At 41.3% G+C, this 15,826-nt stretch overlaps 1 protein-coding gene across 1 annotated transcript in view; it reads right to left on the reverse strand.

Annotated features, from left to right (window-relative positions):
- The window catches only part of LOC139647706 (voltage-dependent R-type calcium channel subunit alpha-1E-like), a 42,556-nt gene that overhangs the window by 16,354 nt on the left and 10,376 nt on the right, over positions 1–15,826 (reverse strand). Inside the window, 15 exon segments of the mRNA XM_071523660.1 lie at positions 1,106–1,173; positions 1,280–1,347; positions 1,848–1,965; positions 2,367–2,436; positions 2,775–2,906; positions 3,437–3,549; positions 3,835–3,947; positions 4,183–4,392; positions 4,608–4,691; positions 5,291–5,344; positions 6,576–6,691; positions 6,821–6,924; positions 7,457–7,647; positions 8,995–9,153; positions 9,455–9,558. Of these exon segments, the coding sequence (XP_071379761.1) occupies positions 1,106–1,173; positions 1,280–1,347; positions 1,848–1,965; positions 2,367–2,436; positions 2,775–2,906; positions 3,437–3,549; positions 3,835–3,947; positions 4,183–4,392; positions 4,608–4,691; positions 5,291–5,344; positions 6,576–6,691; positions 6,821–6,924; positions 7,457–7,647; positions 8,995–9,153; positions 9,455–9,558 (1,704 nt within the window).

Below are 15,826 nucleotides of genomic sequence, written 5' to 3' on the forward strand. Positions count from 1 at the left end.
GAGTGAACTTAGGCTTGGCTTCTCCCTGCTGAGGGAACTAAAAGAAGGAAGGGGATAAAGAGTGAGGCAGAGTTTGTCTGTTTTCTGTTGGACAGGTAAGGTAAACAAGTGGCTGGTTACTGACATGTAAAATATCCATCGTTGTTATTATATTGATTATTATTATGTTGGGTAACGTATTCTGCAAGGCCATATGGCATGAGAAAGTCTCTGTTGCTGTTTTACCCAACTGATGCCTTCAGAGGTGTGTCCTTCGCACTGGTGGTGGGAGGGTGCGGCAATTGGAATGAACACAGAGGCAAAGCAACATGTAGTGTGGCGAAAATCCTGCATAGTATGCCTTTAAGACTTTCCACTGTTCCCAACAACCTTTCAAGAATACTCCCCCTTACTACATCATTAGACCAGGTGAAAAGCCACCATGTCATTGTAAGGAACAGGAAAGTCAGTGAGGAATTATTTGTGTCAAAGAGACAAGAGGCAACCAACACAGTTTGTCCTATAAGTCCTATCACCTACCAATCACTGGCCAATACAATTACGTAAGGAGTTGCCCCATATTTCTCAAGCAATCTGCAGAGGGTCATGCTTTTTAATCAGGCACATACAATACACATTCATATGTTAACAATGCCTTTAACATGCCTTTCTAACTTTGCATTCACCATGCAACTGAAGGTACTGAGGAAGACATTAAGTATTTGCCAGTACACCTACAACTGGTTCTGAGACTGTCCAAAATCCGTTAGGTTCCTGCTAATATTGTGGAAATATGAGCTAATAGGCTAATCCCTATTGATTCTTATTGAGCTCCACTCCACAAAAAAACAAAAGTAGCATGATGATCAAAGTGAGGACCACTACCTGTTTTCCCACAGCATCCATATCTTAAGTACATCTTAGTTTGATTCCAAAACTTGCAGACCGCAAAAAGAGAAGACTGTTTTGAACAATCACTACATGATTGTCAGTCCAATTTAAATTAGAGTTGATTTGAGAAATTACCATACATTGGAGAGACACTAAGAACTACTTAAAGATTCTGAATGCTCTGGGTATCCCATCCCAGAATGGTCATTTCATTAGCCGTTAACAGATAACTTACTCGGACATCAAGCCGTCTCTGCCTCGGGCATATCTCTGATTGAAGAACTCCTCTTCCTCCTCTTCATCCTGACAAAGACAAAATTAATACACAAAGTTAATGAATACCTAACACACAGCCAAGTGTGTTGTTTTATCAGTAAACTGCTAAAACACAGGTAGAAACAGGGCAAACCTTTGTCAGTTCCTGTGCGTTGGCCAGATTATCCACAGCGATAGCCAAGAAGACATTGAGCAGGGTGTCTGTAAGCAAAGCGGTTAAGGATGCATAGCGCAACACTGGGAACCCATCAAGATTTCTATTCCCATCTGCCTTATATGAATGCATGTTGAAGGATTTTGACTAGATTTAGCCTCTAGAAGGCCATGCCAAACTGGAAGTGCAAAGTGCAAGTGAAACACACACAGATGCACACGCAATATTGGAGTCAGTGAGTCAGTCTCAGCTTTTTCAAAGTGTAAAGTGAGGCGATCAGGATGAAAATAAACCACATGCCATCAGTTTTAACGGAGCTTGCTTGAAGAAGCACCCCAAATCTTGAACATTTGATTCTGACAGCATGTTTGCTGCTTATTTATTTTCAATAAATCTATCGTGTACTGCGCATCCACCCTTACACCACACACTTGAAATGTAGTGGTAGCACTGTATATGCTTAAGGTATACAGGTATATTGTTTACAGCTCTACAGGCTATAGCAGAGCGCTCTGAGATGGCTTTCTTTGAGGTTCATGAAGGATACAGTTTCCAAACAGGGTGAGCACTATGAAGTAGATAGATGACCACATGCCATACTGCACGCCACCCTGTGAGCGAATCCCATTATACATCACTTCATTCCAGTCCTCGCCAGTCAAAATCTGCAGGCAAATGCATAGAATCATAATTAGCATGAACTGATTTGACAGGCGAAAGGCCAAATTACACCATACAGGAGAAAAATGTTTCTAGTCTAGAAAAATACATCTTCAGACATACTAGCAAAAATAGTAAATGGGGTTAATAGTAAGATAAGCAATTACTATAGTGATCAAAACATCCTTTCACAGTGTAGATACGTTTTCTAGCAGATCTGATGCGGATTCGTTCATGCTTCACTTGTCTGATATTCATGTGTGCATGGATGTGTGGGATGATAGCAGAGGCAGGGGGTGGAGAGGAGTGAGCAGAGTTGTTTAATCTGCGCCTGGGGTGAGAAATATCCCAGGGTGCAATGTGTCATGGAGAGAAGGCAGAGTGAGGGGGTCTGTGGGAGCCAAACCTGAAACACTGTCATGATGGCAGCTGGAAACGTGTCAAAGTTGGTGGGAGTGTAATCTTCAAAGATGAACCTAGAGGCAAGGCAGAGGGAAAGCAGGGGCAGATATGACCCAGGAAGAGAAGGAGGAGGAAGAGGAGGAGGAGGATGCAGAGCTATTTTCATCCGGACACGCCATTTCCTCCACTCTCCATCAAAGGCACCATTGAAGAAACTGTTGTTCAGTTTCCTTTGTGTAACTACCATTTTAAAATCGCAGGACATATTCAGATATGTGGGTTAACATATACTGTACAAATCATCACAAATCAGAGAACAGAGCAGGTATGAAGCAGATGATAACTTTATCCTGACAAGTATCTCAGTTTTGAAATCAGTGTTTAGGCCTGACACCTTGAGGGATTTACTCACCTGCCTCCAAAAAGCTGCATACCCAGCAGAGCAAACACCACAATAAAGAGGAAGAGAAGGAACAGCAGGCTGATGATGGACTTCATGGAGCTCATGAGGGACACAACCAGGTTCCTGAGAGATGCCCAGTATCTGGCAGAGAGACATTACACACTATTTTCTAATGCATTTAATCAGAGTGTTTTTTTGACAAGCCTGTAAAAATACAACTATATAATAGGGATGGGACAATATATCGAAATTCTGTATATCACAATACAAAGATGTGACAATACGAATCATCAAAAATTAATCACAATATTAGCTACATTTTATTCTTCTGTAGTAATCACAAATGAGGCGGCTTGCCCATCACAATTTCACAAGCTCTCCATTGAAATTATATTATTTACACTTTGTAATGACATTTTTAAATTGTTGTTTATGTTCTAGCAAGCCAATGCCATTGCTAGAAAGATTTGTGGCTCAGTAATAAATATAATTCTGCACAGTCATACTTTGTTGCCATTTAACTTGTATTTATGACATATTGTGTATCGAATCCAATCGTGAGATAAGCATATCGTCCCGTCCCTATATACTACTATATGAAAACGAAGCCCAGGCCGAATGCAACTGAAAACTGAAGTATTGCATGAGAACAGTCTAGTTGTCCCACTTACTTGGTGATCTTGAAGATTCTCAGAAGTCTCAGCGCTCTCAGTACACTGATGCCAAATGACATTCCCGGTCGGAAGAAGCCCCACACCACCTCAAAGATGCTGCCAACAATGACCTGTACAGGACATCGGCCCCATATAACAAGCAACACCGCAAAAATGCATGCATATTAATCATTGTTAATTAGGCACACCAAGAATCTTCACTTCTCCTTTATTCGGTGACTTCACTGTGTACAGTGAAGTCACCGATTTTCCTTCATCTTGCTCGATTACCCAAATTCCTCATTTTGCATTAGAAATTCCACTTTTGGTTTTGTGATACAAAGCTGGATTCCTTTCGGTCAAATTCCACGTATAAAGTGTAACGGGGAGTCAAACTAAGAGACGAATGAACTCACCCCGCAGTCAAAGCAGTTGAAAGATGAATGGAAGTACAGCCGGAAACCCAGACCATACATTTTCAGGAACATCTCAGCCAAAAACAGCCCCAGGAAAACAAACTCTGCATAGTCTGGAGAGGAGAAAACAACAAAGACAATCAAATCAAATTAGAAAACGCAGCTATCTGCCAAAACAATACATCTGTCAGGTTATGAAATGTACAGACAGCACAACATAATTTCCCTCCAGGACAAAAAACTTTCTTTAATCAGACTGAACTGAATTACTTGATATACAATAATGTGTACAGAGTCATTCAACAAGCGTACAGACTCTCTAGGACACAGTTCAAAACTGAAACCCACAGAGGAAGATGGACAGCCAGTCGGGCTGGTTGTGGTGGACGATGGCCACACAGATGGTGTTGAGAGCCACCAGGCTGAGCACCGTCCAGTAGAAGGTGTCCGTCTTCACCATGCGGCGGATGGAGATACGCAGCATGCGCTCCTTGCGGCGCAGGTAGGCAGCGGGGCCGCGGCGGCCGCTGCGGAAGTTCACCCTGGACCGAGACATGCCTGAGAGAGAGGGGAGAGGTTCAAACACAAGACAGGCGGAGGCTGAGGAACTGGAGATGTTAAAAGGAAAAAGGAGACGGGGAACAAGGAGATTAAATAAATATATAATATGAAATAAAGACCTAGTGGGCTGAAAGTGATAGAAAGAGTGGAGGAAGAAGTCTGCTGTAAAGGCGGTGAGCAACTGAACAGACTGAAACAGTAATGCTCCTTACTGGCAGTCGACATGTCAGCATACTTGTCTTCCCCAGGGCCTCCTCTGCGGGCACCGGTCTTCTTACTGGTGGCTCTCTTTAGCACTAAAAATATTACACATAAACTTACGTTTCTGTATTGTCAATATAATATAAAATTCTATCAATAAACAAAACAGTCGATAATTTGTGCTAAATTGTAAGACACACAAATATGTCCCATCTAGCATGCCAAACCTGCTAAGACAACTATGACGTTCCCAGTTATCAAAGCAAATTAACTAGCAGTTGATTGGTATGTGCACAATGAAAACAGTTTATTTCCACTCTGACTCACAGTGCAATGACTGATTTATGCAAAATGTACAGCTACTAAAAATTCATTTGTTGAAATTATTTATTGTTAAAAAGTCAGATTTCAGTCTGCTTCATTTATTTATAGATTAGTCCTTGCTTTTATAAGTGACAGTCCCAAACAATGAAAAACCTTTGTGCGTGAAGTGATGAATGTACTGAGAGACAGGAGATAAACTATAATGGTCATCCCTTATACATACTGTATATACTGTATATACAGTATATATGTGTGTGTGTGTGTGTGTGTGTGTGTGTGTGGTGTTTGCACATGGGAGGGTGTACTGTATCGCTGTGAATAAACTGTAGCAATTACAGATAATTTATTAATCCATCGTGTGTGATCTTACCATCTAAAGGAGATCTCCCTGAATTCTTATTCTCCTCTGCAAGCATAACCTCCTCTGTAACACACATAATGAAATTTGAGGTTATACACAGACTTCTTTTTTTAATTAAAGCATGCGCCATGGAAACATGCAGTACAGCTGTGTTCTTGAGGACTTGTGCAGCCATTTCTTGGGACTGAGGCCATACTGATGTAGTTGGAGCTTTGAGGGGCCTGAATGACCTCCTTTAGAGAAAGAGAGAGAGCACTTATAAAGATACATGACTCACTCATTCTCTCTTTGTCTCTCTCTCCCTCTCTTTCTCTCTCTCTCTCTCGCTCTTTCTCTCTTCCCACACTCACCCACATGCACGCACACATACACATGCACAGCAGCTCTCTCTCTCACACACACACACACACACATACAAATGCATACAAATGTAAACACACATTCATACACGCGCACACACACACACACATATATACACGCACACAAATTTAAGTCAGTGAGTCAGTCTCACCTTTTTCTCACCCTCTGCTTGCGTGGGAGACTGGCAGTGTAGATTGCCATTACAGCACTGTGTGTGCAACTCAACAAAGCTACTCTATGTCCAAAAACTCAAAGTGTCTGCAGCACAGCGATTTCTTTTCAAAACCAGCTGGGAAACAGACAGGCTATTTAGTACCTGCATCAATTTAATCATATTTAGATCTTTTTCGGTCTCATAAAACAACAAAATGACATAATGACTGTGAGAAAGCTGTCATTGTATTGTGCCTTGTATTGCGCTCTACTTACATACTCAACGTATACATACAGTATATATATGTAAACTGGAGAGGTGGAGCTAAGTGAAACAAAGAAACATGAAAAATGACATAAGTGGGGTACACACTCATCCACATATTTTTAGATCATTGGCGCATGATCTAAACGTTTTAGCATTGCTTTTTTTGCCAGTCTGATCACTTTTACATATGTGACTGCATCTTTAAAATGGTAAAAGAATGAAAGTCTTGTAATGCTAACAGGCATAAAGAAGGACTGGTATGTTCAGTATTTCATCACGATATGATTCTACTGAAAAACGATAAACAATAATATTGAATTATTTCCCAGCTCTAGTTCAATCCATGTAACAGTCAGTGTCTTGAGCAAGACGCTGAAGCCTACTGCCCACTCACTGTAAGACTCTGGATAAGAGTGTCATCTAAATGCCTAAAATGTAAACGTGGCTGTACCTGCAAGTCCCCAGATGTCCCGTGTGTGTTTACAGAGGTAAAGTTGTCATGCTGTCCAGTACCTGCCCTGTCTATCCAGGCTCGGTAGCCGTTCAGCTCTCTTTCCACCTGCTGCTGGCGGCGCAGCTTCATGAAGGCCCGTCTGTTCTCCACCCGTTCCCTCTCCTTGGCAAATTCACTAGAGAGAGAAGAGTGGACGGGGTGAAATGACAACTGCTTTCTTAGTCCATAACACAGACACTCATATGCAAACACTGGTATACACACACAAACACACACACACACACACACAAAGAATCATACTCACCCAGAGAGGACTCCCAAAACCAGGTTCAGCACAAAGAATGAGCCAATAATGATGAGAGGAATGAAGTAAATCCAGTTCCATGTGGGACCCAAGGCATCGTTGGTCTGAAATTATAAATATAAGCACATATTTATAATACTTTTTTTCTGCTATAGTACTAGCAGTACTATTGCAATTAAATGGGGACAAATCATTTTCCCATTGAAAACGAAACAAGCTCTCAAATAGCATGGTTATTATTAATTGCATGGTAGCGCAAGGCAAGGCAAAGGCAAGGCAAACTTTATTTATATAGCACATTTCACACAAAAGGCAAATACAATGTGCTTCACATAAAACAGAAAAAATACATACACAGACCACACAGAGATTTAAAATGACATTAAAAAAGAAAGAAAAGAAGGAAAGATAGAGATAGAGATACAATAGGTAAAACACACATAGGTAAAACACACATAAAAGAAATAAAAGAAATAAATAAAGATAATAACACCTGTTACGCAAAGTAGTTTCATCAGTAATAATCATGTTATCACACAGATAGCACCTACCGACGTGATTTTTTTTTGTTCATTTCATTAGGGCTCAACCATTAAAAGCCTTGCTGCTGTATCTCTGTGTCGCAGGTGAACTCACATTATAGAGAACAGCCGTCCATCCCTCCATGGTAATGCACTGGAAGACGGTGAGCACAGCAAACAGGATGTTGTCGAACTGGGTAATCCCGTCGTTGGGGCCGATCCAGGTGTCATTGCAGTCGTATTTCTCTGGACACTTCCTCACTCCGCACGCAAACGCCACCTCCGACGAGTCTACCGTCTCATTATCTACCCAAGAAGAAAGCAGAACTGTTACGGTGTTCTGTTGAGAGAAATATTGATGTAATATTCATAATAATAATATTAACATTCATATATTAATCTGGGCAGCAGGGTGATTAATCAAAGGACCTGGGACCCTGCACTCTGATTTCACTGTGGACGTCAATGAAGCATCATGTTAAATTCTATTGATAGATGACCACTCTGATTCAGTTGGTGGATCAGAGGAGAATTGACGAAAGGAATTATTATTCCACCTGTATAGAATTTGGAATTATTCAGCTTCATGTCCCAATCCCATTAAAGCTGTTTACTTTGAGTCACGCTGGGTAATGATAGTGAATGCTATGGTGTGGCTTCATGTGATTACAGAGTAGTTGTTGGCTAATTAAGAGGTAGCTATATGAGCCAGCAGGGTGCAACAACTCTAATAATACCTCTGGGCTTGCGGCTACCATGATCTATGAAACCCACAGTTACTGAAACAAAGACATTCACACCCGCTGTTTGAGAAAACAGAGTAAACCAGCCATTTGGTAAATCTGTTGGTAAACCAGTCATAGGCAGTCATAAATAATCCATAATCGGGTACTCAAATCATAAATTTAGTGTCGTACTTTAATTTTTGGGGGATCCACTTTCCCTCAACCTGCCTCGTCTACTTCTACTTCAGTTAGTGGTTTCCTACATTTCCCAGAATGCCTTTCAACAAACCCCAGAGAATGGGCCTGAACTTGTTGCATTCAGCTGTGGGTTACACATGGATGGAGAGAATGATAGCGACAGTGACAGCAAAGTAAGAGTTTTTCCAATTGGGAAAAAGTGACAGCTGCTCAAAACGCAACATGTCTTGTGGCTGCATTGGTGTGTTTGCCTCTTCTATGATGGATTTCTCTTTGTATGATTGTTGAGCGTTGGTGCAAAATGGTGAGTCTAGAAAGAAGCCCTCGCTCTTTGATTCTGAAGAACTGACACCAAAACCTGATGTTTACCATTGATGTTTTAGATTGCTGAACATTTTTCTGCTATCAAACTCCATTGTAGCTGTGCTGGAAATATCTCAAAGTGACATCATGTCGTCTACCTTTGACCAGTTATCCACAGGAATAAGAAAAATACACCATCAAACAACAAAATGGGCCCAGAAATGCAAGATACATTGCCAATAGCTGTTTTTAACAGTGTTTTAGGGCAGATTTGTCCTTTAAATCATCCCCCTTTGGTAATTTTCAATAATAAACACATAACATAATAATAATAATATTATTAATAATAATACACATAAAAAACACATGGGGGAGTATGCCCAGTTCTCATTCTTAAGTGATTGTTAGTCAAATCTACGGATCCTACCGAGGATGTTAAAAGATGGCAGGCAGGTGTGGTGAAGCTTCCCGCTGTAGAACTCCAGACCGATGATGGCAAACATGAGGATGGCGAAGAACAAGAGAAGACCAATCTGAAGCAGCGGGATCATGGCCTTCATAATGGACTTCAGCACTATCTGCAAGCCTGGGGGGATTCACAAACCAGGGACTCAAAATTATGGACTAAAAACACAAAGGATTGTAATGGTCAAGCTCATACAGTAGATAGAGTAAGTTTGTTACAGTAGACTCTTATCTGTTTGAATGGCTTTTTTCTCAAAAGGATAAAATGTTCAGAAGAGCGTTGGAATTTCTTGAAATCTACGTGCACACACATTCAGAAATGCCCTGATTTATGAACACGGACATGAATGAATCTGTTGTTGTTTGCGCTCTCAGCTTGGCAGACTTTGCAGTGTGGAGTTAGAGGTCAGTAATGGACTCACTGGGGATCCCAGAGACCAGTTTGAGAGGCCGCAGGACTCGCACCGCTCTCAGGGTCCGAAGGTCTACTGGGATGTTCATGTGAGCGCCTGCAGTGGCCAGGATCCTAGTGGACAACACACACACACACACACACACACACACACACACATATTTGATTCATTGACATTTTTTCGATAGGAGGAATATGTTCTTAAGAGCCATCATTATTTACATTGGCCTTAAAATGAACAAGGAATTTGGGTTGAAATAGAGGATACAACACTCAACAGGGACATGACACACAGATATGGGGATGAATAATTAAGGTTTCTTCTTAAACAAAAATTATAAACTGAAAATGTCATCTGGACAGGTGGTCAGTGAGTGAGTGAGTGAGTGAGTGAGTGAGGGAAATAATTCATTTAGTATAACAGCGCCACACTTTTATGGAGACAGACAAAGAATGCAAAGCCACATACACCTGGCAGGCATCTCTACTCACATCTGCCCACGCACATGTTGATGTCCTTCCACCTACACACAAACACTGAAAAACAGCATTCGACCAACAGGAGGAACGGGCTGCCAATCTCTTAGCGATGTGCACCCAGAATCAAATTTGAATATTTCTCTTAGTAATGGCAAAAAAATGCAGCTTAGTAAACCCAGCTACAGCAGGGAGAAATATTGAGTGAGAAATATTGAGGCCCTAGCTAATATGGGGGTCTGTTTTCTGACGTTTTCAATAAATAAATCGCACAAAAGGATTACAACTATTTTGTTTAATAAACGTTTTAACATTATTGTAGTAACCCCACCGAATAACATGGAACGTTTTGATTTAGACTACATTTGCTTCTGAATACAATGTCGACTGATTTGACGCATGATCTCTCTCTCTCTCTCTCTCTCTCTCACACACACACACACATACATACATACCAACACGTAAATTCTTTGGATAGTGCCGGGAAGTGTGGGGGAGGGTATATGTGTGTGAGCAGGGGGTAGAAAGCACATGGCAACAACTCAAGTGTGGGCCCACGCAAAATCTACCTACTGAAAGCAGTAGGAGAGAGAAAGAGAGGGAGAGGGAAAATGTGAGTGAGTGAGTGAGTGAGGGAGTGAGAGAGTGAGTGAGTGAGAGAGTGAGCGAGTGAGTGAGAGACAAAGCGATGAGGCAGGGAGAGAGACAGAGACAGACAGGCAGGGAGCAGGAGGAGAAGTGTGGGAGTCTGTAGAAATAGCCATCAAACACGCTGAACAAAGGCAGGCAGCACAGTGGCTCCTTCAAGGCTGCACTTTGAGCAACACAATTCAAGAGAAGCTCCCTCAAAATTAAAGAAGATATACTGTCAGCTTGTGGTAACTCATGAATCACCTCTACACATAAGCTTGGTCGATTTTTTTTGTTCGGATTTTAACAAAAAATGTTTTACTGTAACCATCAGTAACCGCACAAACCAAGGATTTGTCTTTGTGACAAATTTGAGAGACAAATGACAAAGTCTCGCAGCACATACCCGCAAAACATCAACAGCAGGACCTCACATACACAGTAAAGGCACAGTGCAAGATACAAGATAGATACTAGCCATTTAAATTCAACATTCAACACTCTAAGTAGCAGTAAAATTCCAGCAGCGAGTTAATGTTCATACTGAGAGGCTAATCTCTTCCTAGTTGGCTCTAAGTGTAGCACTGTTGTAGAGTATTGTACCAAACTGGCTTTAGAGAGGCTGAATTCATTACATGCACAGAATGCAGCCTCTCCCACACACCTCCACCTACACTAAGCACACCACCAAAAAACACACAGTAATCAGCAGCATCACGTTGCTAACCATTTCAGCAAAGTTCTGCATATGCGCAACTCAAACAGTATCAGCATAATGTATCAACATATTTAATGGCTTTGCCTCAAACATGGAAACATAAAACATGCCTCTAATGGCGACAGTAATGCTGCTCCGCTCTGTTAGGAATACACAAAAATAGGCATTTATTCACTATTAGTCATAGAATAAATAGCCGGGTCTAAGTTTTCCCAATGAAAACCCACCCGGGACCATAAGCCATTGTTTATCCAGTTCAATTATCAGAGCAAGATTAGAGTTGAGACCACTGCCGCCCTGCTGTAACACTCCTGACACAATACGCATGAAGTTGAAGAGTTCTTGCAATTTAACTCCTAATTTCTGGAATCTTGGGAGTCATTTGCATGGGCGGAAAACACATTTCAGTGCGATTTGCAATTGCAATTTGCACATGTTTTGAACTTGCCAGATGTGCACTGTCCTTTTAGCGTTTGCTGGTGGGTTTAATAGCAATACCAGTTGTGTGAGGCAATGCCAATTACAGGTGGTTCACAGACAAATATGGTACACCAATGGTACACCAACCCACCTGCAAAAACAACACGCTAATACACAAACACACACACACACACATACACACACACACAGACACACAAACACACAATGAGTGCTGCAGACAAAAATGCTGTGATGTGCCTTGTCTCACTCTTGGGTGTCTGTCTTTGTGCCAGATGGCTAATGAATCATTCAGAACTCCCACCCAGTTGTGTTATTCATTCTGTCTCAAGAGCAACATTTTTAGCAAAGTGTCACACTCTGTAAGAGGGACAGCAGACCAGGGCAGGAGCATCTGATATCCTTCATCCAGGCTGACGGGACAGTGTGACACATACACTACACACACACACACACACACACACACACACACACACACACGCATGCATGCACACACACACACACACACACACACACAGGGAGGATCAATATCATTTAACATAATTTGTGAGTTGTTACAGGTTGTTTATTTGTCCTGGAAACATGCACCTGCAGCTTGGTAACTGGACTAACAGAAACACACACACACACACACAGTCATTTGGGAAACAGAGCTATGCTAATCAAAGACATCAAATCCACCTGTGACAATCTGGTTGCCGCGGGATGTAATTGACCATTTTAGGAATCCCAGTGAATTAAATTGGTTTGTGGGTAGGTTGTTCTAACTGTGGCCTTTTTTTTTTTGCTACACACTCCTCACTCAGATTAAGGATTTTAATTGAGCTCGGTGTCCCAGCAGATTAGCTTCCAGCAATTCATTAATATCAAACGGAATGAATGCCGCCAGCGCTGGCCCAGTGGCCTCGATTTGATTCCCAACTGGCCTCCATGACACATGTGTGCGTTTTCTTTTAAGTCTGACTTACTTGTGCTGTGCCACCAGAGTGAGAGAGAGAGAGAGAGAGAGAGAGAGAGAGAGAGAGAGAGACCAGCATATGTGCCACCAGAAAATATGTCAGATAGGTAGCAGGAAACCGGGTCATCAATTACCAGTTCCAGCTGTGGCTGCAACACGGACAAATGACAGGCAGGACGATCTGTGGGTTTAAGAAAGTGCCCGACTTTCTGCTTTTTAGGCTGTAAATCCACTTTAAGTCAAACAGTTGAGTCTACAGAAATGCCACAGTGACTTTTTAAGGGACAGTGGGATGATAAAATTCAGCAAACTCTTTTTTTCCAGCTCTTTGTTTCTGGTCCCCAAGTAACGCCTATCCAGTAATGTACAAACTTTTGCTCCAATCATGCATTACCGCTCCTTGTCTGAATCAATTTAACATTCACTACTGGGCCCAAATTAAATCCAGCACATCCAGACTGGTAAAGTGATTCAGAATGTATCCCAGCGCCTTGACTGTAGCCTGGGTTCAGGGAATAAAGTACTGAGATGAAAATGTTCTGATTCATGCAGTCCTTGACCTGATCTACAAGCCCTCCAAATGAGACATCTTCACAACTCCCTCTCTTTCCCCCCATCAGACCCCCACCCTCTCTTCCCCCGTCACAGTGGGGAGACACACTTTTTCAAATTTCCACCAAAGTGTGTTTTGTACTAAATGTGCAGTAAAGGAGGACTGAGAGCCTTGAGTTCACACTTTCTGCAGGAACTAGATGACCCCCCCCCCCCAGAGAACAAGACAGCAGTCTACACACTTTGACTCATCACCTTACCAAACAATAGATCGCTCACTATGAACTCCCTGAACTCCCTGAACTCCATGGACTGTTTGACCTGGTAGGCAGCAGAGTTCTCACTGCTGTCTGCACATCTTACATCCTGTCTGCTGTCACTGGCCTTAACATTGCATTAAGTAAGAGTTTTACTGTGCCATAGCACAAAATAACCATAATATATTTGCAGGGGGGTTGACAGGATTGTCAATCAATACCAATGACTCAATGATTGCTTTGCTCAGTGGTGAGATTTCTGACTTTCAAAAAGGTACTTTCTGGCCTGTACCCTGTATTTGCAGCACAGTCCTTTCTCTGTGGAGTTTGCATGTTCTCCCTGTGTTTGCATTGGTTTCCTCCCCGTCTAAAGACATGCAGGTCAGGTGAATTGGAGACTCTAAATTTCCCATAGGCATTAATGTGAGTGTGAGTTTGATGTAGTATGGTATATGATGTAAGTAAAACTTTATATATATAGCACTTTTTAAAACACTTTATTACAAAGTGCTGCACATAATAAAAAGGGAGATATGTACAAGGATAGGCTGACATACAAATGAAAAGTAAATAAGAAAAAAAAGCAAATATACAAACAATCATCAGAGAAAACGGACAGCATGCAACTATGGACTATGTATTGGATGTAGCATGATATATAGTGATGTAGTATGGTATATGATATGGTATGTTAAACCCATTGAGACAGGCTATATAAATTTGACTTGACTTTACTTTTGGAACCCCCCTTACATTTTCAACTGTTCAGAGCCGCAGGACGGAGCTAGGAGTCACAACACTAGATGTTTCTGTTGAATTTCTGCTCCAATTACACACACTCCCACACTTACTTACGTATTCTTTACAACTAAATTCCAAAACATCACCATAATTTTTCTTTAATTTCCTACCAAACTTTTATGACTTTATTACAATGTAAGGGTTAGCAACTTGTGTTTTGTCTTAGACTTACTGCAGCCACTTTACAGATCAACAGCAATTCAGCCTGTTCAATTTTGTCACATTTTTCCAAATTACTCCTGTAAATTGTATTTTCAAGTTCATGAAAATGATAAACTTATTATTATTACTTATTATTTCCCAAAACAAACCTGTAATTAGCTAGCTCACTCATTCTAGACCTGTTGATGTTGTTGTAATTACTTGGTTGCTGAAAGAGGTCAATAAAAGTCATAAATTATTTACTGCCCCTTAAAGTTTTTATTGTGCCTTTTGCATTTTTATATGAGTGGAGCAGTAAGTCACAACTTAGTGTCTAGAAGCCTTAGAAATGTTACTGACAAGTTGCTCCTGACAACAGGTAACAGCACATAGCATAGCTGTAAACTTTGTAGCTCTGAGTTCTTTATTTACAGCTTATTATAAATTGCTTAAAAGGAATGACTGTGATATTTTGATTATATTTCTGTTCTTTCTTTTCACCAGGCACTTAGCGGGTAAATGGTTTCGTATTAGCACTTCACTTTACCAAACATTAGCATAGTTAAGTTTTCCTATTAAAAACAATGGTAACAACTAGCCACAGGCTTGTGGCTAATGGACTAGCCTTGTCCATTTGCTAAAGGACTAGCCACAAGCTGGCTAGCAGTACTTGTTGGTTTCAATAAGGAATGCTAACAATGCTAACAAGCCATTTATTGATCAACTGAAAGAGAAATTAGGGTTTTTTCCAAATTGTGACAGGTGCCTGATGACCAAAAGTGAAAGACAAAACGACAAAACGTCAAAGTATATCGTGAACACAGGCAGGACTGGCAAGGTAACAACTATTATTCAGTACTCTTTGTTAATTACAGCTGATTCGACTGCCAGTCACTGGCACCGTCATTAATACTGGTTAACACTGTGACCTAGTGAGTTCTAAGGAAACCTGTCAAAAACACAGCTGTTCAGCTGAGGCCTGCACTAAATGGTCTGTCAACGTGATGCTGATGTCCCTTTTATGTAAGAGGATTCAGCGAGAGGGTGAGCCAGAGAGAGAGAGAGAGAGAGAGAGAGAGAGAGAGAGAGAGAGAGAGAGAGAGAGAGAGAGAGAGAGAGAGAGAGAGAGAGAAGAAAGATGTGGGTGTCAGGTTGAAATGAGATGTCAACACGCCAACAGCAATCTTCCCTGAATGCTCAATACTGTACAGCATACCCATGGTAACAATGTTCAACTCCTGCGCAATGAATTCACTAACCACTAGATAAACATATGCACATTTCAACCCAGTCTTATGAGAAACAAACAGAGTCGCTCATTATGTTTTCTTGGGTCTGTCTCTCCCTCTTCCTCTTTCTCCCCTTGTTTTCTTTCTCTCTCTCTCTCTACCCATCCTCCATCCGTTCTCT

The sequence above is a fragment of the Centroberyx affinis genome, unplaced genomic scaffold (assembly GCF_046629955.1).
Source record: "Centroberyx affinis isolate AG114_WGS23_722 - 3 ecotype Tasmania unplaced genomic scaffold, CSIRO-AGI_Caff_v1 ptg001103l_1, whole genome shotgun sequence".
Taxonomy (NCBI): domain Eukaryota; kingdom Metazoa; phylum Chordata; class Actinopteri; order Beryciformes; family Berycidae; genus Centroberyx; species Centroberyx affinis.